Genomic DNA, 21,346 nt, shown 5'->3' with positions numbered 1-21,346 from the left:
GCAGGACCCTATTAGAGGTCTAACCACGTCTGAAGCGTCCGGACACTCGCCGCGCTTCCACGATCTTTTCGCGCTCCCACGGATGACCGTGAGCGCACGACGCATGTGATTACAAGCAGGCACGATGGACGTGAACAAGCATATTTTGCGCGATACTTTTTTTTTTGGATTGGGACCCGTGAAAGGATCGAGGACATTGGAGCCTGCCACAGAGTCTTGGCCTCACCTGCTTAGGGTCAGGCCTTCAGTACTAGAATAGTATGCCATGGTGCAGTACCCCCTTCTTGCCCGTTACGTGGGGTATGTACTGCCCGGCGTATCGCTCCTTCCCTTCATACTATACGTGCCACATTAATTAGTTGAGATCAATACACCTCGCAATGTCAGGCTTGGTGGTGCTGAGGTTGCAGAATAGAGTTTTTGAAGAGTTTCCTGAACGAAGCGGTGTTTGACGGCGTGGCGGAACTCTAACCTCGCGGCTTATAAAGACCTCGATGGCAACAAAGAAAGCAACCACTTACCTTGACCCGTCCGATGAGAAAGGATTTCGAGTGCCCGAAGTTATGTTCAGCGCGTCATACGTGATTTGCATACCCTGTGGATCTCTACATATACAATCACTAGGAGTTCGGGCGTGTTCTGCTGACAGTTTGCATCTCAACAAGGGAAGCTCCAAAAACGCGTTCCCATGGTTTGACGCGAAACTAACGCGTCAACGTAAGCACAGCCAACTTTCTAGTGCTGATACTTTCCGTACTCGAATATCAGACATCAAGTACAAGGCGTTTTAGAGCGTTCCGTGGTACGGTTATCCCATCTCCCGTCTTCATAGAACGGTGGAAGAAGGTCTTTTGTGGAGCATCCATAAAACGATCCATCTTCGTAGCTCAGACGAGTATGGTCACCGGCGTACGGGAACGTCCTTTGTGGTTCGGGCTCCAGTGTACAATAAGGCACTACGGGCTATCTACACAGTCAATCCAGCATTCCATCAACGTGCTACCCTGAATCCAACACTGTGACGTCTGATCTCACGAATACTTCAAAGCGATGAAGCAGACTTGTTCAAATCTCATCTTTCCCTTTCCGCCTGATACGTTGCACCTCCTCTACCTCAGTCCGCTTTCCACCATCTTCCGTAGTCACCTTCGCACCCTTCTCCCACTTGCCAGGTACCCCCTGATCACTCAAATAAGCCTTAACACCCATCCCCCACCGCCCCGCCCTCTTTCCCCACTCGCCCATACTCCAAAAATGGCGCTCGCGGAACCTAGGCGCTGTCTCCTGCGATCGTTCGTAGGCTGATTTGGATTGCTCGGAAGAGTGAGGGAGGTGGTTGAACTTTTCGTATTGGCGGATGTAGCCGCTGTAGGAGGCTTCATCGCCGAAGTCGTCTGTGGGTGTGTAGTGTTTGTTTTGGTCTGGAGTTGCCGATGTGGAGCGGGATGATGGGGTCGGCTTGGCACGCCAACTTGGCTCGGGGGACTCGGCCGATCCTGCGTTCCCTTTCGACGTGTTCGCGTCCTCCGCCTCGTCATCGTCCTTCTTCGACCGCCTAACATCAACCTCCTGCGGGACATGACTCCTCCCAGCCCAGACGCTCGTCCTCATCTCCTTCAGCCTGCTCACAGCCCTCCTGAATGCGAACTTCTCATCCTCTCCCGTGAAGATCGCCAATTTCGACAGTTCACCGAAACTTTTGCCCTGCTTGGACATGTTGGTACCCCGGCGCGTCAAACCCATGAGATCCCCGAGCATTTCTTTGTGCATGAATTCATCGGAAGATTCGTCCGGGGTCTTTAGTGGGTCGTCGATGGTGACGAAGAGATCGTCTGGCTCCGCTTCGGCGGATATTATGAGTTTCACCTGAGATGCAATAACGAGCGTTAGAAGGTGAGGTGCTGCATAGCACATCCTCGAAGTCACCGCACCTTGTTCTCATACGCGGCATCAATGAAAGTGATGAAACGCCGGGCCTCATTTTTTTGCACCAGTCCTAGGACTGGAACGGACTGTAGGACGATCGTGTGGTACCGCTGACACAACAGCAAGTAATCAGCCGGTCCCCATGGCTTTTTAGAGGCAGATGTGAGTGTCTATCGTTTCGCTGGGTACATTCATTGCGGCAGTAAACCCACCCTAGGTCCCGATCCGCATAGCTCATCGAAAGTCACTAGCGCCATTCCATCTGCGGCCTTCGTTATTTCCACAGACCTGCCATATAATTCGAAGTGATCTTTCCGTACTATAGTCGAGGTGGTATCAGGCACTGCTGACTCTTTGCACAAAGCGAGGTGCGCACTTACGCCTTTTCCCGTAGAATAGCCGCGCTACGCGTTCAATGAAAGCTTCGGTCTGCTCAGGATCATCCAGCCTGTAGTATGTATCCGTAAACTTCTTCTCTGCAGTCTCCTCTGATGAAGGGGATGCACAGTTAGCGGCCATCAGGTCAGCAAGAGAACATCAATGAGCCATACGTTGTAACAGCTGCTCTCTATAGTCCGTCTTTCCTCGCAAATGAACGACGTCACATCGCTTGTTGATCAGATCTATGAATGGACTATGGTGTTCACGATGGAAACCGCCCTTGTGCAGGTCTTCGAAGATCTCGCATTAGTCGTGTTCCTGGTCTTCATGAAGGCCGCTGAAAACAAAACATACCATCGGGTGACCGATTCGATGTTGCCACCATCACGGCGCCCATCCGGAACATATGCTGAAGAACCTGCCGTATCACAGTTGCGGTCGCCACATCCGTGATCTGAAACTCATCTATGCATAGCAGCCAGGCTTCATGGAACATCTCGTGGGCCACGAGTTCGGTCACATGCAGGTGATGTGGGCGGGTCCGGTTGCTGGTGAGATCTCACGCGTCAGACTCGGTGAGAGATGCCATGTGCCTTCCTCATCCATCAACATCTGGCAACATACTTCCACTTGTGTATCCGGCGAAAGATGCTGACAGTGAATGCGTTGAAATGGACGCGTTTCTTCTTTTGCAAAGGCATCGACTCGTAGAACAGGTTCATGGCCATCGATTTACCTGTCCTAGAGCATTGTGGTCAGTACTGGCACACCCATATGTATGGCATCCCGGTGTTTGCGATTTACCCGACTTCGCCATGGATCCACACTCCTTTCGGAATGGAACTCTCATCGCCCAAGTCCACATGGACGAGATCCTTTGTACGCGTGTTCCCTACTCGCAGCTCCTCGCCCGGTTTTGACGGCGGTTGGTCAAACCCTTCAAAGTGGATCGCACGCGTTGGTGGCTGGTAATCGAGCAGCGTTTCGCATAGTCGTTGCAGCTTGACGACTGCTCGCATTTGGTCTTCATCCGGCCGCAGCTGCTTCTCGGAGACCAGTTGGAAGTATTGTGGCAGGGGCCCTGACACGAAGACGACGCTTTAGAACGGAAGCCCCAATAGGGATCCATAAGCGACCAGTAGAGACGCGCCCACCTATCTGTGCAAGGGAGCTAGAATATTGCCGCCGAATGAGATGGCCCCGGCCCCTCACAATGGGGCGTAGGAGAGGTCCTCGGAAAAATATGACCGACATTGTGGCAGTGGAACGAAAGGCAAGGCCTCAAGCCGTCCCCAGGTGCTTCCAAGTGTTACGCCGTTTCTCGGATAACCCAAGCCCAATTCTACGGAGAAAGGATGGATGTATCGTCTCCAAACCGCCGCACACTTTGCCTTTGAGTGCACGGGATGCGAGCGAGGCTGCAGAAGGGAAAACCCGAAGTGAAGTTGGGGAGCGTCTTGGAGCAGATCGCGCGCGCGTCAGATCGGACATGAGAACACAACGGGTCGCCGTTCGCCACGCCCCGCACTTCCTGCTCAGACCACCGACAAGTTCACTCAGAAGTCCCATCTTCTGCATCCTAGCTCCGCATACTAGACGACGGCAAGCAGATCATTCAACATGCGCTCAGTCACACTCTCGCCAACGGGCCAGCTAGCTATCTCATCCACCAACACATCCGACGAAAAACCGTCAGTCACCGCCAACGTCCTCAAGCCAAACCACGTCCTGGTGCGCGTCCGCGCTTTCGCAATCAACCGCGCTGACCTACTAGTAGGCCCGTCGTCAAGCGATGCGTCTACGGAAAGAGTGCCTGGGGTAGAATGTGTGGGGACTGTGGAGGACGCGGGAAGCAATCCGACCGTGAAAGGATTGAGGGTTGGGGCCACTGTCGCGTGTTTCAGCCTGTCAGAGAATGCAGCTGGCGCTGGAGGTGGGCTGTGGAAAGAGTAAGCTGTGATAGGTCTTGTTCTTGTCTCGTCACCCTGCGAAGGGATGTGAGCCTTGTGAGGGATCGCGAACATTCCCACGCGTCAAAACGCGTGAGATACGAGCCAAAGAAGTGAGGCTTTGGCGGGCATATCGATGCAATCTACGATCGTTGCCGGGTGTATGCGGTAGAAGAGAAAGGAGGGTCGGGCACTCGGGGATTACCCGATTGATGTGGGCAGATACGAACGAAGGAAATTGCGGACGGATGAATCGGAAATAATGTTTCTCACTCTTCTTCCATCCGTCCTTCACAGCTACGTGATGGTACCGACTAAGAACGTGTTTCCATTACGAGTAGCACCCGCCGCACCAGGAATGCCACTTGATGCGGGGATTTGGAGCAAACTCGCAGCCGTCCCTCTGACATTCATCACCGCATTCGGAATCGTAGACGCCTTGGACTTAAGGTGCGAGTTCGTCACCTTTCTAAAGCTCTTCTTTGCACGTCTCATACTCACGCAAATTACGCTTCCAGAAGCGGGGATCGGCTTCTGATTAGAGGAGCAACTTCTTCGATAGGCATGGCGGTAGCGACAATAGCAAAGTCCATCGGCGCCATAATAGCATCCACAACGCGCGATCCAACGAAGGCACCTAGTCTATCGAACAACGGAGCCGACTTTGTGATACTAGACAGAGAAGGAGGCATCTCCAATGATGTCCGGATGATGTTTCCTTCGAGAAGATTAGCAGCATCGCGCGACAATCTCAACACAATGTTAAACGATACGGCGACGTCGATAGACACAGCTGGTGCAGACAAAGCAGTCGACTTGGTCGGAATCACGACGCTGAAGGATACAATCAGCGCGTTGAGGGCCCCGGGAGGCATCTGCTGTTTGGCGGGGACGCTTGGACAACCAAGTGGTGCAGATCAAAGCCCTGCGACCCTCGATCCGACGCGTTTGTTACCATCGGGAGTCTATCTCACCACATTCGACGTCAACCAGCTGGACCTCTCGAGAGTGCCGTTGCAAGACATAGTGGACCGGGCTCTTCAGAAGGAGGAGTTTAGATTGAACCTCGACAGGACCTTCCTGATGGATCAAGTAGGGAAAGCGGGGGAATACATCGCGTCTGGGAAGGCATCGGGGAAGGTGGTGGTGGTGGTTAACGACGAAATCCAGTGAGGGGTGGGGAATCTGGAGGATGCGGAAAAGCGGATGGCTGGATGATGTGAATGTAAATACGTTACGTGGGATAGACCCTGTCGTAGACCATTTTGAGATGTGGAAGCCATTATACACGTTCTATGCGGGCAAGCCCTGGATTCACTTGGAGTGGTGTGCAAGAGGCGACGTGTGGATGACAGCAGCGCAGTGGAGCGTGAGTCCAACGCGTGCAACCTCAGCTGCGGGCGTACCGAGTGCCCGGGCCTTGACATCATTTGCCGAGCAATCTCATCATCGCGCGCTGGGCCTTCCCTTTCGATAAAAGCATCCGGCCGCCCTTTCGCCAACCCCCGTTTGGGCAGGCAGGCAGGCGTTTAACGTGGGAGTATATATATCGGCTTGCATAAGGCAAACCCTCAGTTCAGGAGCGTATTCCGCAAGGAAGAATGGTCGCAGGAGTGCCCTCGGCAGCCGCCGGGTACGAGCCACCCGCTTGGCACAAAATAGTGGGCATTACGCTTGCGCTCCTTTCGTCCGCCTTCATTGGAGGGAGCTTTGTTTTCAAGAAGAAGGGTCTACTGAGCAGCAATAACACAAACGGGACCAAACCGGGAGAAGGACACGCATATCTGAAGAACCCGCAATGGTGGGTCGGAATGATAATGAGTGAGTTGGAAACAGAGACTGCTGTCGCAAGCGCCAGTATCTTATGTTCGCGTATGGACTGATAGCATTACCCCACTCTGTAGTGCTCTTTGGAGAAGTTTTCAACATGATAGCATATGCATTCGTGCCCGCCATCCTAGTCACACCCCTCGGAGCGCTGTCGGTCGTGATTAGCACCGTTCTTTCTGCCGTCATTCTCAAAGAGCACCTGTCGTACTCGGCGAAAGTCGGTTGCGCACAGTGTTTGCTGGGTGCGATTCTGATTGTTGTCAATAACGGCGAGGTGAAGAGTACGACGACGACGATGGACTCATTCGTGGAGAGGGTCGCTACTCCTGGTATGACATCTTCTCAAATGATCTTTCCGCTTCTATTCTTCGGTTGCTAAAAACTTTCCTGCACTGCAGCTTTTCTCGTATGGGCTGCCATCAACGTCGTCGTCGTTCTCTTCCTTATCTTTTGGTGCATGCCACGCTGGGGTCGCAAGCACGCCATTGTTCCCATTGCCACCTGCTCACTAGTCGGCGCCTTTGTCGTCCTTGCCACGCAAGGGTTTGGTTCAGCCGTCGTCTACACCCTCTCCGTACCCTCCGAACCATCCCAGTTTAAGGACTGGCGCCTTTATATCCTACTGGGCTTCATTTTACTGTCGTGTGCGATGCAGATTCATTTTCTGAATTTCACGCTGAACGTGTTTTCGGCTGCGGTCACGACGCCGATCTACTATGTATGTTTCACGGCGGCAACGATTGTGGCGAGCGCGATTTTGTTCAACGCCTTTTCACTGGAGAGCGTGGCTAGCGGGACTAGCATCGTGGTCGGATTCCTCGTCATTGTGAGTCTAACCAAGCGTTTGAAAGGGCTTTTTGTTGGAAATGGCAACGCTTTCTAACTTCACGAAATCTTCTTAGGTCGGAGGAGTAAGTCTCCTTTTCGCTTTCTCTCGCGCAGAGCGCCGACGGTTCCTCGCCGACCCATCCGCCAACACCAGCCACTTGTCCGACTTACCCCGTATGGACGAAAACGGCAAACCGGAGATCAACGACCTCCGAGACGCCGCCGAATACGACGTCTTCCAAGGCAGCCTGAACCGAAGCGCTGCCACAACAGGCATATCGGGCCTGTCGTCGGGTTTAGCAGGGACGTCCTTATCGTTACCATGCCCGCGGACCACGGACATCTTAGTAGACGATGGAGATGGGGAGATATGGTGCAATGTCGCGAGACACTCAAAGACGATGGATGGGAGGACGAGTAGAGCGTTGGGCCATCACAACGACGACGTATTGACGCACGAAGAAAACGAGAATGAAAAGGAGAACGGGTGGAGTTTGGGCAGCAGATCGAGCGGAAGGCGGAAAACGATGGGGCATGCGCCTAGAAGAGGATTATTATCCGCCGCGCGTAATAACCTGGGTGCTGGTGCCTCGGCCGACACCCTAGCGACTACAGCCACGGGTGCATCAAGTTCGAGCCGCTCTAACGGGCGAAGAGATCGGGGATCGGTGCAGGAGCTCTTGCCGCTGGGTGTCCTGTCGCCGGATACGGCATCATGGATGAGGGAGGCAAGGATATCTGAAGAGGTGTGATTGAAGTCACCCGTGGTCGTTGACAGAGATATACCTCATGGGAACGGTTTTTTGGACCGACGGCGTGTTGGGAACTTAAGTGCGGATTTATTTGACATCTGCGTAAGGTTCCGCGTAAAGATCACCTTTTTGTCTCTCATTTGATGTACATATGGTTGGGGTTAGGATAGGCGTCGATCGGCGTATTGGCCTCGTGTAGCTTTTTCGGCTATAACTTAATATGGATTACCCTGGAATATTTCGTATCACAACTGCTCGTTCATATGGTTTGCGTGTCTGCTTTTCTCCTTCGTGGTGAAAAAGTCTGTCATCCCATCACTTTTACGGCCGCCGATAATATCTCACTTTCATTCATAATAATAAAAATCTAGTTGCCTTTCATTCTATTCTACTCTTATACCGCCTATCACTTCCAAGCCCCGCTCCCCCCATGCGTTCGAAATTACGATTCCATCTCGAATACGCCCAAAACTGCTGATCAATGCGCCTGTCGTCCCAGCCCAATCAATCATCGAGTAACTCTGTGTCGACAAACCGTTGCCATCTTCCATGCTGTCTGTGCATCTCCCCCGCCACCGGCCCCCTCACAATCGATTCCGACACCATGTCACCAATCTCCCTCGACTCCCGCCGCAGGAAAGTCTCGATCGCGCTCGCCTCCGCATAATGGCCCGATTGCCTCAACACGCGCAACATCCTGAAATACGTTGTCCGGTTCGGTTGCACACCCATCTGCTCCATCCCTTTCAGATCGGTCGCAAGAGAGATGGTGGAGCGGTCCCGCGAGTCGTGCAATCGAATCATTTGTTGGATAAATGACCCGTAGAGGCTGGGCGTAAGAGGGGAGTGAACCGGGTCCGTGCCGTTCCCACTGAGTGGGGTATGTGTTGAGTCGCGAAGGCTGTCATTCGGTAACAAACGGGTCTTGGAGCGTTTTCGGATCTCAATCACTTCATCGACAGCCGTTTTGAGCTCTTTCAGTGAGGGTTGAAGTAGAAGATAGACCGCCAATGACCTCTCGCTCAATTCCAGATTTGGGAATGACTTCACGGCGAGTCGGAAGAACTCGCAGCCTTGCGCGTGCTCCTGCGTCACCAGGAAGCCTTCCAGCGCATGTCGGAACCAAAGACCAGATGCCGCAGCTCGATTTTTGGTACGTGGCGGGAACAGAATCGCATGGACAGCTTGTACATGCGTGAACCGCTCGGACCGGATCAACTCATGTGCAGCGAACTTCCATTCCACAAGTAAGGCGCGGTGCGACATCTGCAACCGTGCTTCTGCTGCTAGGGATCGGATCGCCGCCCACTGGTCCTCCTCCGCCGACACTTTAGTCTCTGCATCGTCCTCCGGTTCGAGTCGCATACGGGCTTCCATCGCTATCAGCGGCCCGAACGGAATTCTAGCCATACTCAAATTCTGGCTGCGAATACGCTCAATCAGCACGTAGGCATGTTCCCGATTCCCAGCCCGTGCGTATGCCGATATCAGAGCGTAAATCACCCTGACATCGACGGGATAACCCAATCGCCTCCCGAATTTGTCCCAAGTATGCGCCTCTTGAAATCTCTGCCGTTTCGCGTAGTTCGACGCAATCAACATGACGGTGCCAGCAGGTGGCCTGTAGCCCGCATAAATCAATTCGCGGAGCGCCTTGGATGGGGTGCGTGTCTGCTGTGTGATGTGCTGGACGTATAACTGCTTCAAACGAACGTTAATTCCGAATGAATCTGGCTTTTCCCATAGAGCAGATCTTGTGAAGTGAAACCACGAGCTTTTGACGAATCGCACGCGGTTGCGGATTCTGTGTTGCTTTTTCGCCAAGAATGAGGATTGAGTGCCCAGCGCTGCCCTCAGTGCTTTGTCGTTTGACGAGCATCTGCGAGTGAACTCCTTGACCGCCTTTTGGAGCCCGAGCGAGGCCAATTGCCGGACTGTCTGAAGACGCTCCTTTGAAGTGTACCGAGAAGATCCTGCATTGGCGAGCTGGACCACATGCGCAACGTTACTGGTATCCCCAATTGAGTGAAAAGCCCTCATCATGATGCATAGCAAATAATTGTCTGCATCAATTCCACTATCCAGCATTCTAAGATAAATCCGGATAGCCTCGCGGTATCTTCCGATCCGCACCAACGCCTCTATCACAGCAGAGTAGAAAGTCAATCCAGGTCTCAATTGCTGATCGAGCATGCGCGAAAGTATCTGATCAAACTCCGACAGTTTGATATGATGCACAGAAGCTACCAGAAAGACTTGATAGCAGTATGTATCCCAGGATAGCCCCATACGCCGCATTTTACGTAAAACGGCTCGCGTGCGGCCTAAGCGCTCTCCGGCCGCCAGAGATGTGAAGCGCTTGATGATGGAGAGCATAGCATGAATGTCCCGCATGCTAGGGGACTGAACATCGTTCCACTGTGCGCCGCGGTGGATCGACGGGGTCAGTACTCGGTCGAATGTCGTCCAAACTTGTTCGAAATTCTCCCTAGTAGGCTCATTGCCATAAATTTTCAGTGTTGCTCGGTAGGCGCTTAGAGGCATAGCTTCCGATCTTGCTACGACGTCCGACAAACAAACGCCATTCTTCGAAATGGGCTCGAGGGCAAGCTCAGGGTAAAACACGCCTTTGCGCATCGAGTCAGATCTCGGTAGCCGGCCTATCACCTCCTGAACCCGGCGAAGCTTTTCAACTCCTGTGAGCGTTACGCATCTGCGAGTCGCCCAAAAAGCTTTCTGCAAGTCTTCCAAAGTCAACTGCTTGGCGTATCGAGTATCCTTCATTACCCTCCCTAGGATTTGCCAGGCGCGAATGTAATTATGCGGATTCAGGAGCCGCTGGTGGGCATCTAGACGCCTTCGCAGGTGAGATATCGGGTCGTAAATGACGCTGCGAGCGCTTGACCGGATATGTCGGTTCTGGTCAGAAGAGATTGGGGAGGTACATCGTAATATCAGCGCTCTGCAGGCGCTGGAACGAGTGAGAGCTACGACCAACACCATCCCGGGCGGCTAGCCGAACACGAGCGGGATGGCCAGCGCTCTCGACCTTTCAAACTCCTGCCCCTGTCGTTCCTTTCCCGTGTCATCCGTGACCTCCTGCGGGGGGCCTCGATTTCCTCGGCCGGCAGTATGCGAAGTGGGCAACCCAGACGAGGGATGCACGAAGCCCCTCCAGTCGAAGGAAGATTGTCCAAACCCAAAATTGGCCGTCGATCTTGACTGCCGATTCCAACGAGGTTCGCCGATCCTCGGAGCTGTGAACGGACTGATACTGGAGACAAGCACTTGAGTGATTCTGTTGAGGACTCAAGCCGGAATGAATCGTTGGGCATAGAAGCTCGTGCGTGACTCTTTTGAACAAGGTCTTCTCGAATTCCGCGAAAAATCGAGGGAACCTATTCCAAATACAAAAAAAGATATCGTCCGGCCACCCAGGATCGAACTGGGGACACCCAGATTACAGCTTGCGTTACAGTCTGATGCTCTTCCAGCTGAGCTATGGCCGGATTTGATAAAGGCCAAACACAATTAGTCTCATAATCCTTTGTTGTCATTTGCTTTTCCCCGTGACAGCGCCTTTGCATGTAAAATCTTGCCACTCCTGCCATCCCCTTCTTTTTCCCCGTTCGCTCCCTTTTTTCCTCGCGGTGACGTTCCGTGAACAGCATCTGAACAGACAACTGATATGCAACTACTGAGCCGTTGTTAGAAGAATGCGGCGGTGTTCCCCACCTCTTGCATGCGATTCTTCTTGATGTGCGCCGCTGTTAATGTTCCGCAAATGCAAGGTCCATCTGCCACATCGTACGAGTCAGCCCTTGATTTGAACCAGGACGAGTCGGTTTGGAAGGAGGAGCGCACAACCCTCACCCAGGCTGCTGATGAGGCTGGTCGTCGGCGGACGAACTCCGCATCGGTTTTCATCAGGAGAGGCCGCTCATACACATGGTCGTCGACGGATACTACCTTTGCCCTGTCACTGCACACATCGATATCTCGTCCCTTTTCAGGGGCAGTGGGACATGGAATCGCGTCCTCGGGATTGGGTCGGTGCGATGTTGAGACGCAGCTGTGGAATATGCAGGAATCGGAATGCCGGCTGATCGTTCAAATTGCATTTTTTTTTTGGGCAGCGGTTAACGGCACAAGATGTAATGAGATTTACGTCATAATGTGGTTGCATTTTGCCGAATCCCCAGAAACGGTTCGGGGCGGGATTGGTGTTTGGCGTCTTAATCCAAGCCTCTTGATTGAAGACATTACAGGTCGCGGAGGCCCGAGGGCTTGGAAGCCTGATCGGATCGGTATTTCCAGTCCAAATCGGTGATGGATTTCTGCCATGCATGAGGCAACTGTATACAAACAAGCACACCCTGCAAGGTCATTCATAGCACCAAATATGGCCATAACAACGTTAACATTTCCGGCGGCGATGGGGTATTCCCAGTAGGTCCGAAGAGGTGGATTGCATGATAGAAAGGCACCGAAGCCTGGTGTGAGGGCCCCATGGAATCGGCGTGAAATAGTATGGGACGCAATGGGAGTCGCTGCCGGAGCGCGAGGACCGGATCAACGCCAGCCCAGACAGAAAGGGCACAGCCATTCCCCATAAAAGATCAACCGTCGCTTCCAGACCCGCCCGGCCCATCCTTCTCCTGCCTTCCTAGCAACGACGAGGAGGACAGGCAGGTGCCCTTAGGATCCAGACCCGGTTTTTCTTCTGTGAACGCAGTCTTCCATTCGTCTTTCGAGGTGACGAAAGCACCCAGGCATCTGACAAACGAAACATTAGAGCGATTTGGCGCAAGAGTGTTTTCAAAGGATCAGCCTGAGAAACGACCATCCCCGGCATCAGCTTGGTCTCAAGAAACTTCAAACACTATAAACAGGGGCCGTGATGATCCCGTCGATCCGTGATATCCTCGCTGAGAGCCCGGCTCCACCACCACCACTATCGGCCTCGACGTTCCCACCACCAACACTCCCTTTATCCGTCAGTCCTCGGGAGCTGGCGCTACCCTTTCCGCTACCGTTGCCGGTGCCGAAACCGCTTCGCCATCCTCCTGCAGCAGTATGTCTGGCACCCAGGTCGCCGCCTGCTGTCACCACCGCCCCCTACAACAATCCGCGAGCGGGCCATAGCAACTATCCCATCCCTCATCATCAACCCGCACCATACGCATACCCTCTTCCTCCGCCACCACCACCGACCCCTCAACGAGCCAACACTTGCGGAGAGTGGTGTTCGTCTGGCGTCCCGGCATGCTACCCTACTCACCACCATCCCAACGTCCCGACTCCAAGTGCGCCATGCTACGCAACGCACCCGTGCTGTCCGCCAGCACACCCACTCCCATTGTACATGCCATCGCTTTACCATGAGCCTCCGTCCCATCAACCTGCACCCATTCCGGCAGGCCCTGAAATCTCGTACCACAACCATCAACATTCTCAGCATCCACCTAGGGCAGAAGCGCCACATGTCCCAATGCGAGCTAGCAACCAACATTCGCCCCGCACAACCGCCCGACTCTCTCTACCATCACCACCGCCTCCATCATTTATACCACAGCGGACTCTGAGTTCCGGATCTGACCCATGCCCTTCATCTCCCGACTCTATCGAGCATGTATCGGCGAAACGAAAGACCAGCCGCTCGGCAAGAGATGCCAATGACGATCGGAAAATCGCACAACTGGCAGTGGCTCGCAAACCAACTCCGCAATACCCGTGCCTAGACTGCTCGAAAGTCTTCTCGCGGCCAAGCAGCCTCAAAACGCATTCTTACACCCATACCGGCGAAAAGCCCTTTCACTGCAGTTGTAGCGCGCGGTTCAGTGTACTTAGCAACCTACGACGCCATTTACGGAAAGCGAGGCCGGATAGCGAGTGCCGTGGCGTCGGAAGGGCCGTGGTTGCTCTTCGAACCCCGTCGGGAACTAGTAGCGATTCATCATCCTCATAGCGGATGGTAGTTTCCATGATGCGGGATTTTGTTCCATAACGATGACCTTCCTACTTTAGTTTACTCTCTGGACGCTACACTCTCCACTTCCCTACTGTAACGAGCGTTGGAATTATAGCATGGCCGAAGGACACTACAGAACCTGGAACTCTTCCAGCTGGTAAACTCGAAAAATACACCTTCGCATAACCCAGAGCACTACCTTTGCATCATCGTGTGGTTCTTATCGAGTCAAGACGCTTGACATCTGCATATCCGCAGGGCGCATGCCCATCAGATTACAGTGGCACTTGAGTTGACTTCCCGCGCCTCGTCACAATACACTCATCGGACTCGGACCTCCAACACAGCGCTCAGAATCGGACCTTATCGTCATGCCAGGAACGTCCATGGCATTGTCTTCGCTGCGCTAGGTACTGTACAGTAAGTAACACAGCTGGACGCACTGGGCAAAACCGGACATGGAGCATGCACGGAACAGCCCACACAATCTCTAGGTGTCCGCGCCGCTGCCAAGGAATGGCAAGAGCTGGTTTGGAATGGCTTGAGCATAGCTAGATCTATCCACCGGTTGCAGAACGGGCCAGAACACAATGTGAAGTTGAAGCTGCTGGTACTGGCTTGGCTCTCCCTGTACAGTAACTTCTCGTTTATTTCAATTCCGGTTACTTCAACTTTCGCTTATTTCAACGGTCAGAGGGTTAGGGTTTAGGGTTAGGGTTCGGGTAACATTGACTTTGACAACACTGAGAGCACGAGGCTTGAGCACACTGAATAGTTCATTGCTCGCCAGATTCTTATTGAGGAAGGGTTGGAGGTTATGGGGTTAGCCTAGGGAGTGCCTGTTCACCGAGCTTAGCGTACGTTTTAGTTGCGCACCTGTTTGTATACCCTTAGTATGAGGAGGATTTCAGATATTTTAACTTTCGCTTATTTCAAGGGTCAACGGTGTTGAAATAAACGAGAAGTTACTGTACTGCCTACCACTCCCGGGGACGGCATCAGCCGGAAGACGCTGGCCCAAACGAACACCCAGGCACAAATGAGGATAGGTCTGACCCACATACATGAAGCTGGGTCTGATGTGGCCCAGCATTCTGTTTCTTCCACCGTGGATCTGGTGGAAACACTTCCCTCAGAGAGGTTGCCTGTAGATGTTGTGATCATGGAGGTTGGCATTGCCCACAACGGTGCCCACAACGGGATGCTCAAGGTTGTGATAGGTTTCTGAGAGCAACGTTGTCACGGGCTTCCGATACAGGTGGCAGTCTGAGTGGACGTTCCGCTTGCGGCGGGCTTGAATGTGCGAAGATGGATGGCCTGCAATTTCCAATCAACGGGTGTGAGAATGGAGTTCGGTCGACGGCAAGTCCTTGCAGCCATAGCGATCATCCCGGCTCCCAATGTTGTGTGGATGTTGAAGTTGTGAGGGAGGATGGTTCCTTTTAAACGCGCACGTGCGAGGGACACAGATTTAAATCAGCAGCCAGCCAAATTCGTCCAGTCATTTGCATCCGTTCGATTAAAGGTCCTTTTCGACGAACAAGGCTTCGCAAACATGGTGCGTAACGAGACATGCAGCAGAGACACACCAATCCGGCATCACGATGGTAGAGCGAACGGCTGGGCGAACAGCGGGCGCATTTTGAGCCCGATATCGACGCCGAGATGGATGGATGGATGGATGGACCATGGATGGTTGCGAGAGGCATTGTGGAGTTTGGAATCGAAATTACGGGGAGAATTGGCGAAACGGGCGGTAGGGAGGGAGTATTCCCCTTTCAGCGGAGCAGCAAAGGCGATACCTGCGGGGTGAAAGACCTATGGTCGAGGGATTCGGCAGGGCAATCAGTGGATTACACCATCGATGATCACAACGACGAATGGACCTATGCGCGACAGCTGAGGGCGTATGGGACAGAGAACGGAAAAGCTTACCCAGGGCTCTGTCTCTTCTATAGTCGTCCATCACGGTCCCCGACAAGGGTCAGTTCCAGCACATTCTTCGTCTGCTCAACACCAACATCGATGGCAGGCGTAAGGTCATGTACGCCATGACCCACATCAAGGGTGTGGGTAGGCGTTACGCCAACATTGTTTGCAAGAAGGCTGACATCGACCTCAGCAAGCGGTATGTATCGCCGGGTCCCGTTTTCGAAAGCCTTTTTGGTGGGGAGGTTCTGAACGAAGGAAGCTAAACTTGGGCTCGATTTTCCTAGTGCCGGTGAATTGACCAACGAAGAGCTTGAGCGTGTCGTTGTCATCCTCCAAAACCCCCGCCAATACAAGATTCCTGACTGGTTCTTGAACAGGCAGAAGGATGTCAAGGACGGCAAGTACTCCCAAGTTGTTGCCAATGGTCTTGACAACAAGCTCCGTGAGGACCTTGAGCGTGTATGTATCTCATTGATTTTTTGTTGACGAAACCGAATGCGGAAGCTGATAGCCCCCTGTTTTGCCGATCATATAGCTGAAGAAGATCCGTGCTCACCGTGGTCTCCGTCACCACTGGGGTGTGCGTGTCCGTGGTCAACACACCAAGGTATGTCCGAACACTGACTTCTGCCATATGGAATGCCTTTGACTCATTCAACATTCTTTTTCCCGTGTAGACCACTGGTCGCCGAGGAAAGACCGTCGGTGTCTCCAAGAAGAAGGGTTAAGACTAGACGGTTTCCCACGCCATCGCTCATTTCATGCTCGCACAGTAAATATATTTGTATTCGTCGGAACATGCCCTCTTGTACAGAACCTTCTTGCTGGGGGGAGATCGCGGTTACCGTTTCCGAAGTGGAATCTTTGTTATGAGGAAGCAACACTGTGGGCCGAAGATGGGAAGCGGGAGATGGCAATGTGGAGAGACGAGGTGGAAGCGAGGCGACCGATCGAGCGCAGAACAACCACACCCGTGGAGTTTGAATGAGAGGCCCCATTTTATGCCGCACTCGAGTGCTTTCCTCGGTATGCGTGTTCTCTGGGAGCGAGCGTCAGTATACAGTCCATCAATTCCATATGTAATTCTATGACACAGACGCCGCCAAAATCTATGGAAACATGAGTGTCGGTACGGTCCGTGACAACTTGATGAGGAGGGATAAGCATGGAGTTACAACGTGTGATTATTTATTAGGGATGAGAAATGGGGAGTGGTCCAGGGTGAATACGAGAAAGGTGCAGCAGTCGGTATATCGGTATATGAAGTCCATTCCCGACCATGGGTAAAACGAAACGGAAGGAAGTCCAATGTTCAATATCGATTCGGGTCCTCACTCGGCCGTCTGCTCTGGGTTTGCGCCGATCGTTGCAACGACGGCGTCCCATTCGGAGATGTTTGCGACGAGTTGGGAGTAGAGCCTTTCCGTCCAAAGAGGTTGTTCAAAAACTTGGGTCCCGTCGCCGATTTACTGGTGTTTTGCTGCTGGTATATACCGTACTGTTGTTGTTCACGTGGCTGTTGCTGTTGCTGTTGCTGGAGGAATTGTTGCTGCTGTTGCTGCTGCTGATGGTGTTGTTGATGTTGTCCCGAATGTTGAGGTTGGGATGGGTAGCCGCGTCCAAAGGACCCGTCGTCAGCATGTTGATGCTGTTGTTGCTGCTGGGATTGCAGCTGACGCTCCATCTGCGCCTGAATCATCGCCTGAGCTTGGGCGCGCGCCTGGGCCAGTGCGCGCTCCTCAGCCGCGATGCGGTCCTGCTCTGCCCGCTGGCGGGATGAGGCGAACTTTTGTTCCCGCCACGTAACAAATTTGCCCGCGGTCACAGCGCGGAAGTCGTCCACGTCCAGGGAGAGGATGTGGTTCTTAAGCATTTTGAATTCGTTGATCTTGTCGCTCAATGTGGTGGTTTGCCCCGAGCTCGACGCTTGTGGGTGGTCCGGCGAGCCGAAGCGGTCCGTAGGGAGTAAGACGGGGTTGCTGACGGCGAACGGAACGACGCCATCCACCCCAGCCTTGGCGAGATCGATGAGCTCATCCACCGTAAGGCCGAAACCGTAAATCTCCACGCCGGCGCGCTTCACTTCTTCCAGAATGGAGACTTTGAGGCGAAAGAGCTCGTTCCGCGTGAGGGTATCGCTCTTCAGGATAACAGGGCATACGGCCACGTACGGGGCCAACCGCTTCATGTACTCGATATCTACAGGCTTTATCCTGTGCAGAATACCAAAGATGGAGAGATCAACGTGGGTGTGACCCCCGTTTGGCGTCAACAGGAAGCGGTGCAGTACCGCCGAGTTGATGTCCGGGACAAAGACGTTATCCGTAACTTCGAATTGCTGCATGTGGTATGAGACCACAGGCTGGATCGTGGCCATCGCGTCCATCTGCGCACCAAATCCAGGGGTGTCGACAAAGTGAAGGTTCAGGTCGTCGATGGAAGAGCTGCCAGATTCGCCGGTAGACGCGGAAAAGATTTCCGTGGCAAAGCTTGGCTCCCCAGCTGCAGGTTCGAAGCGCTTCACTTCAGAGCTCGCAAGGAATTGGCGAATCAAAGAAGTCTGTGATTCGAACAAGGATATTGTCAGTCAGTACGGGAAAGGGTGGGGAGACTCAACCTCATCGGTCATCCGTACCTTTCCAATCCCAGAATCTCCAACAACAGTGAATCGCAAAACCCCAATGGCTGACGGAGGCCGCGCCCGCGCGGCTCTGCTCAACTTTACTTTCTGCAGCTTCGTCTTTGTTTGCTGAAGCCTTTCCTCCGGAGATAGGCTTGGAACATCCGGCTGAGGTCTGGAGCTCCCTGCACCCTTCTTCGCCTCCTTAAGGGTTCCCGGGGCTGGGCCAGTTCCCAAGGTACTGCTTTCAATCTTCCTTTCCAAAGAGCTTGGCCCAGTCCTCCTTTCCAAGGAGCTCCCACCGGATTGATGCACCGGTGGCGTGGATGTCTTGTTATAAGCCTCCGGCGTGGTCCGCAGACTCGCGGGTGTAGCCGGCGTTGCCGCCGCGGACGCTGTGGACGTCAGCGTGTTGAACTCTGGCGTTGCCATTTTGACACTTCCATTTCGACTCATCGGCGGTGAGTTCTCGTTCCGCGCCAACGAGGGCTTGCTCAAAGCAGATGATTGACTGGCCGTCTCGAAAGAATCCCTGGAAGGTTTCTGCAGGTCGATGTCAACCGGACTTTTCCCAATCAACGAAGACATCCGAGCGAGCTTTTTAGGTTCAATCTGCTCAGCTGGTTCCCGGCCAGATTCAGGACTTTCAGCGCTCTGTCGCTCCACTGTCCCTGTTTCGGTGGTGGTGGCTGCCTGTGGACCTCCCACAGGCTTGTCCTGCTTTGTGCTCGCAGAGGTTTCGCTCTGCCCATTATTGGTAGTGGGTCCAGACGCAGGATTGATGACAGAGGCAGGAGAAGCCTGCTTATCGTCCTTCTTCACTGGTACAAGGAAGTTGAAAGGGAGCAGACCGCGCGCATCGGTATTCACATTGTGACCAGTGATCCAGCCATCGTCATATGCCTGTTGGAGCCGGAAGGGGGATGCTCGTTAGAACAACCTTTTCCTCGTCAACGCTAGTCCTGTTTGTTTCCACCTACCTGAACAACCAAAACAATATCGCCGGTCGAAAGAGCTATTTCGTCCGCGTAGACCTAGGTGGGATTCGGGTGTAAGCACTTATCGTCCATTCCTTTCGGAAACACCTTCTAGACAACCACGGCGGTTCATGCAAAACGCTTACCGGCTTATAAGACGACACAGCACGATACTGCTGCCGAGTAGCTCCGGCATTGGCGGAGTTTGCGTCGGCGGAGGGATCCATTGGTTAAGTTCCGCGCTTGCTGATGCGATTATGCCTGGTTCTTTTTGTTTTTCTCTCTTTCTTTCACAGCAGCAGGACTGGTGGCCCTACTTCTCTGCGATCTATCCGCGAAAAGAGGCGGCAGGAGGGAGGCCAGAGGATGTGGTCTGCCGAGTGTTGATGTTGTGTGGTGGGAAAGTGGGAGCGAAGCCGTGGGAGCGGCCATCCATTTCTTGATGGCATCATTTCAACAGCACTCGCTGGCAATTTCTTGTGTCCTGTGTCAAAAGAAAAGCCTCCATCTCAATCACACCTGTACCACATTACGATACAGACACAAAGCATCCGCCGGGCTCAACCGGAATATGATGAAAGCCTGGCTCAAGAGTCAAGAGGTATGTTGTAAACCGCTGTTTGTGCCTCCACTGTAGAGTTTCGGATTAGCGTGTTGCTGTGGCCCAGCGGGTAGTTCATAACACATCCCAGGAATTTCTGACTTGGGCATATTTTACTAGCGGAGAATCAGTAAGGGCCCCAAAAACCCAGTTATACAGGGGAAGGGTACATGTGCACGCAAAACAAGAAAGATGGGGGCAAAGATGAAGAACCAAGACTACCCTGAAAGGGGAAATAACATGAACAGAGAAGAGAGTACACGGGATGCAGGCCCCGCAAAGTGGCAGGGGAGAAGATCGGGAGGTTATTTAGCGACAGAAGTGAGATTAAAATGACTACGAATGAATTGCAAAAAGGGAAGAGAAACAAACGTCGCGGATGTGTACCGCGTTGTTGATTCTCTATGAGGTCCATCGTGATGTTGGGGATATGAGGAGATACGAAGTAGATTGAGGTTACGCCGTGTCGGAATGTTCTTTCAAACGATCGAATGAGAAGTGTCCAAACTGCTGCCGCCTTCCGCGTCGTCAACAACGTTGGAAGGTGGGCGAGCAGTCATGGTTCTGCAAACAACAAAGTTTAGAAGTCCAGCTGGCCCATGGGCAAGCATCGAAACGACGTCGCTTCCGCCCTCGGATGTGCGAGAGAATGATGCCGGTCCATTCTCATGTTCGCTATCAGATGCCGCGATCGGTGGTTCATCGAAGGGGGATATGAGCAATTGTTGCGCACTGCCCCGTCGTTGAAGGGTATCATCATCGGAATCAGAAGCGAAGCCGAATCCACCGTCACTAGAGGCAGTGACGGAATCGCTGCCTAACGTGAACTCGGTGCTACACGCATCCGGGAAGGCGGAGTCATAGGAGACCTCCGAGGGCGTCGACATGAAGGAATGTGTGGACAAAGATCCGTCTTGATCGGTCATCGAGGACGTGAGCGACTGCGGCCGGCGCAGGGAGGGGCCCGATGATATGCTGGAATCGCTGTTCCGGGTCCGATGTGAATATCGCCTGGCCATCATCTCGCTGGCTTGTCGCCGATTTTGTCGAACTTGTAATGCCTTCAGTGCGCTTGACAACGTTGTGTACAACGACGATGATATTGAGGAACCGGGGCCATAAGACCCGGTATCATGGTCCACAAGTGAGTAGTAGCCGCCATGTCGCGTCTGATGGCGAACCGGCTGCTGCACGGGGCTGCGGTCACTGCCACTGTCGTCGCTTTGGGTGGTGATTAGGGACTGATAGGCCTTTGCGCCTAGGCTGATCGGTCGAGAGTGAGCATCAGCTTGCATTGGAATGGGCGAGGAGGTAGTCAGAATATCGGATGGTCGTGAGGTATCAGAGTCCGTTTCGGAGTGTTCACGAAGCGGGATAAGCGGCGGTGGTAGATCACTTGGACAGTCTGTCGACATCAAGTCCAGTGGACCATCATTCCACAGCTCGCCTTCGGGGACTTGAATAAGAAGTGAGGTGGCGCTCGGATGAAAGGCGTCGATTTCACACAAGAAGGAACCGGACGTAGACGACGTCTCCATGAAGTAAGTCAGGGACGACGAGTCGGACGCCACCTGGACTA

The 21,346-nt window shown here is 53.3% G+C and overlaps 8 protein-coding genes and 1 non-coding gene across 9 annotated transcripts; 4 read left to right on the top strand and 5 right to left on the bottom strand.

Annotated features, from left to right (window-relative positions):
• Positions 1-1,065: 1,065 nt before the first annotated feature.
• On the bottom strand, positions 1,066-3,732 carry EV422DRAFT_576184 (AFG1-like ATPase-domain-containing protein; the record flags this gene model as incomplete). The annotated part of the gene is made up of 9 exons (XM_053073227.1): positions 3,462-3,732; positions 3,112-3,388; positions 2,932-3,048; positions 2,662-2,855; positions 2,478-2,597; positions 2,307-2,414; positions 2,139-2,245; positions 1,932-2,072; positions 1,066-1,866 (listed from the first exon to the last, which is right to left on the bottom strand). Exons 1-9 carry the CDS (start codon positions 3,559-3,561, stop codon positions 1,066-1,068), a joined length of 1,965 nt encoding a protein of 654 aa, XP_052928650.1. The 5' UTR covers positions 3,562-3,732.
• Positions 3,733-3,815: 83 nt separating this feature from the next.
• EV422DRAFT_516839 (uncharacterized protein) lies at positions 3,816-5,565 on the top strand. The gene is made up of 3 exons (XM_053069411.1): positions 3,816-4,256; positions 4,554-4,706; positions 4,775-5,565. The coding sequence occupies exons 1-3, from the start codon at positions 3,928-3,930 to the stop codon at positions 5,427-5,429; spliced, it is 1,137 nt and encodes a 378-aa protein (XP_052928649.1). The 5' UTR covers positions 3,816-3,927; the 3' UTR covers positions 5,430-5,565.
• Positions 5,566-5,744: 179 nt separating this feature from the next.
• Positions 5,745-8,002, top strand: EV422DRAFT_516837 (magnesium transporter NIPA-domain-containing protein). The gene is made up of 4 exons (XM_053069410.1): positions 5,745-6,077; positions 6,161-6,415; positions 6,485-6,912; positions 6,989-8,002. The coding sequence occupies exons 1-4, from the start codon at positions 5,858-5,860 to the stop codon at positions 7,664-7,666; spliced, it is 1,581 nt and encodes a 526-aa protein (XP_052928648.1). The 5' UTR covers positions 5,745-5,857; the 3' UTR covers positions 7,667-8,002.
• On the bottom strand, positions 8,003-11,095 carry EV422DRAFT_516834 (uncharacterized protein). The gene has a single exon (XM_053069409.1). The coding sequence runs from the start codon at positions 10,667-10,669 to the stop codon at positions 8,171-8,173; it is 2,499 nt and encodes an 832-aa protein (XP_052928647.1). The 5' UTR covers positions 10,670-11,095; the 3' UTR covers positions 8,003-8,170.
• Positions 11,092-11,175, bottom strand: EV422DRAFT_t21. Its single transcript has one exon. It is a non-coding gene; the product is annotated as a tRNA-Tyr (tRNA).
• A 1,050-nt stretch (positions 11,176-12,225) lies between these two features.
• EV422DRAFT_238737 (uncharacterized protein) lies at positions 12,226-13,329 on the bottom strand. Its single transcript, XM_053065633.1, has 2 exons — positions 12,792-13,329; positions 12,226-12,548 (listed from the first exon to the last, which is right to left on the bottom strand). Exons 1-2 carry the CDS (start codon positions 13,176-13,178, stop codon positions 12,333-12,335), a joined length of 603 nt encoding a protein of 200 aa, XP_052928646.1. The 5' UTR covers positions 13,179-13,329; the 3' UTR covers positions 12,226-12,332.
• A 56-nt stretch (positions 13,330-13,385) lies between these two features.
• Positions 13,386-13,538, top strand: EV422DRAFT_487706 (uncharacterized protein; the record flags this gene model as incomplete). The annotated part of the gene is made up of 1 exon (XM_053067400.1): positions 13,386-13,538. A coding segment is annotated over one exon (153 nt), but the record flags the coding sequence as incomplete, so codon positions are not given.
• A 1,619-nt stretch (positions 13,539-15,157) lies between these two features.
• Positions 15,158-16,637, top strand: EV422DRAFT_516831 (ribosomal protein S13). The gene is made up of 5 exons (XM_053069408.1): positions 15,158-15,195; positions 15,596-15,765; positions 15,854-16,028; positions 16,105-16,176; positions 16,247-16,637. Exons 1-5 carry the CDS (start codon positions 15,193-15,195, stop codon positions 16,295-16,297), a joined length of 471 nt encoding a protein of 156 aa, XP_052928644.1. The 5' UTR covers positions 15,158-15,192; the 3' UTR covers positions 16,298-16,637.
• Positions 16,638-16,770: 133 nt separating this feature from the next.
• Positions 16,771-19,605, bottom strand: EV422DRAFT_238625 (Septin-domain-containing protein). Its single transcript, XM_053065632.1, has 4 exons — positions 19,313-19,605; positions 19,170-19,223; positions 18,205-19,092; positions 16,771-18,129 (listed from the first exon to the last, which is right to left on the bottom strand). Exons 1-4 carry the CDS (start codon positions 19,391-19,393, stop codon positions 16,882-16,884), a joined length of 2,271 nt encoding a protein of 756 aa, XP_052928643.1. The 5' UTR covers positions 19,394-19,605; the 3' UTR covers positions 16,771-16,881.
• Positions 19,606-21,346: the final 1,741 nt, after the last annotated feature.

Source organism: Fimicolochytrium jonesii (genome assembly GCF_025526975.1).
Source record: "Fimicolochytrium jonesii strain JEL569 chromosome Unknown EV422scaffold_3, whole genome shotgun sequence".
Classification (NCBI taxonomy): Eukaryota; Fungi; Chytridiomycota; class Chytridiomycetes; order Spizellomycetales; family Powellomycetaceae; genus Fimicolochytrium; species Fimicolochytrium jonesii.
Note: the sequence above shows the minus strand (reverse complement) of the source record. Positions and strands in the feature narration are given on the sequence as shown.

Coding starts and splice junctions, on each gene's coding strand:
- EV422DRAFT_516839 (XM_053069411.1), top strand. CDS start 3,928: ATGCGCTCAGTCACACTCTCGCCAACGGGCCAGCTAGCTATCTCATCC. Junction 4,257..4,553: donor GGAGGTGGGCTGTGGAAAGA/GTAAGCTGTGAT, acceptor CGTCCTTCACAG/CTACGTGATGGTACCGACTA. Junction 4,707..4,774: donor GTAGACGCCTTGGACTTAAG/GTGCGAGTTCGT, acceptor TTACGCTTCCAG/AAGCGGGGATCGGCTTCTGA.
- EV422DRAFT_516837 (XM_053069410.1), top strand. CDS start 5,858: ATGGTCGCAGGAGTGCCCTCGGCAGCCGCCGGGTACGAGCCACCCGCT. Junction 6,416..6,484: donor GGAGAGGGTCGCTACTCCTG/GTATGACATCTT, acceptor CCTGCACTGCAG/CTTTTCTCGTATGGGCTGCC. Junction 6,913..6,988: donor TGGTCGGATTCCTCGTCATT/GTGAGTCTAACC, acceptor AAATCTTCTTAG/GTCGGAGGAGTAAGTCTCCT.
- EV422DRAFT_516834 (XM_053069409.1), bottom strand. CDS start 10,669: ATGGTGTTGGTCGTAGCTCTCACTCGTTCCAGCGCCTGCAGAGCGCTG.
- EV422DRAFT_238737 (XM_053065633.1), bottom strand. CDS start 13,178: ATGTTGGTTGCTAGCTCGCATTGGGACATGTGGCGCTTCTGCCCTAGG. Junction 12,549..12,791: donor CTATGGCCCGCTCGCGGATT/GTTGTAGGGGGC, acceptor CCCTGTTTATAG/TGTTTGAAGTTTCTTGAGAC.
- EV422DRAFT_516831 (XM_053069408.1), top strand. Junction 16,029..16,104: donor TCCGTGAGGACCTTGAGCGT/GTATGTATCTCA, acceptor CCGATCATATAG/CTGAAGAAGATCCGTGCTCA. Junction 16,177..16,246: donor TCCGTGGTCAACACACCAAG/GTATGTCCGAAC, acceptor TTTCCCGTGTAG/ACCACTGGTCGCCGAGGAAA.
- EV422DRAFT_238625 (XM_053065632.1), bottom strand. CDS start 19,393: ATGGATCCCTCCGCCGACGCAAACTCCGCCAATGCCGGAGCTACTCGG. Junction 19,224..19,312: donor CTGTGTCGTCTTATAAGCCG/GTAAGCGTTTTG, acceptor AATCCCACCTAG/GTCTACGCGGACGAAATAGC. Junction 18,130..18,204: donor GAGATTCTGGGATTGGAAAG/GTACGGATGACC, acceptor TTCGAATCACAG/ACTTCTTTGATTCGCCAATT.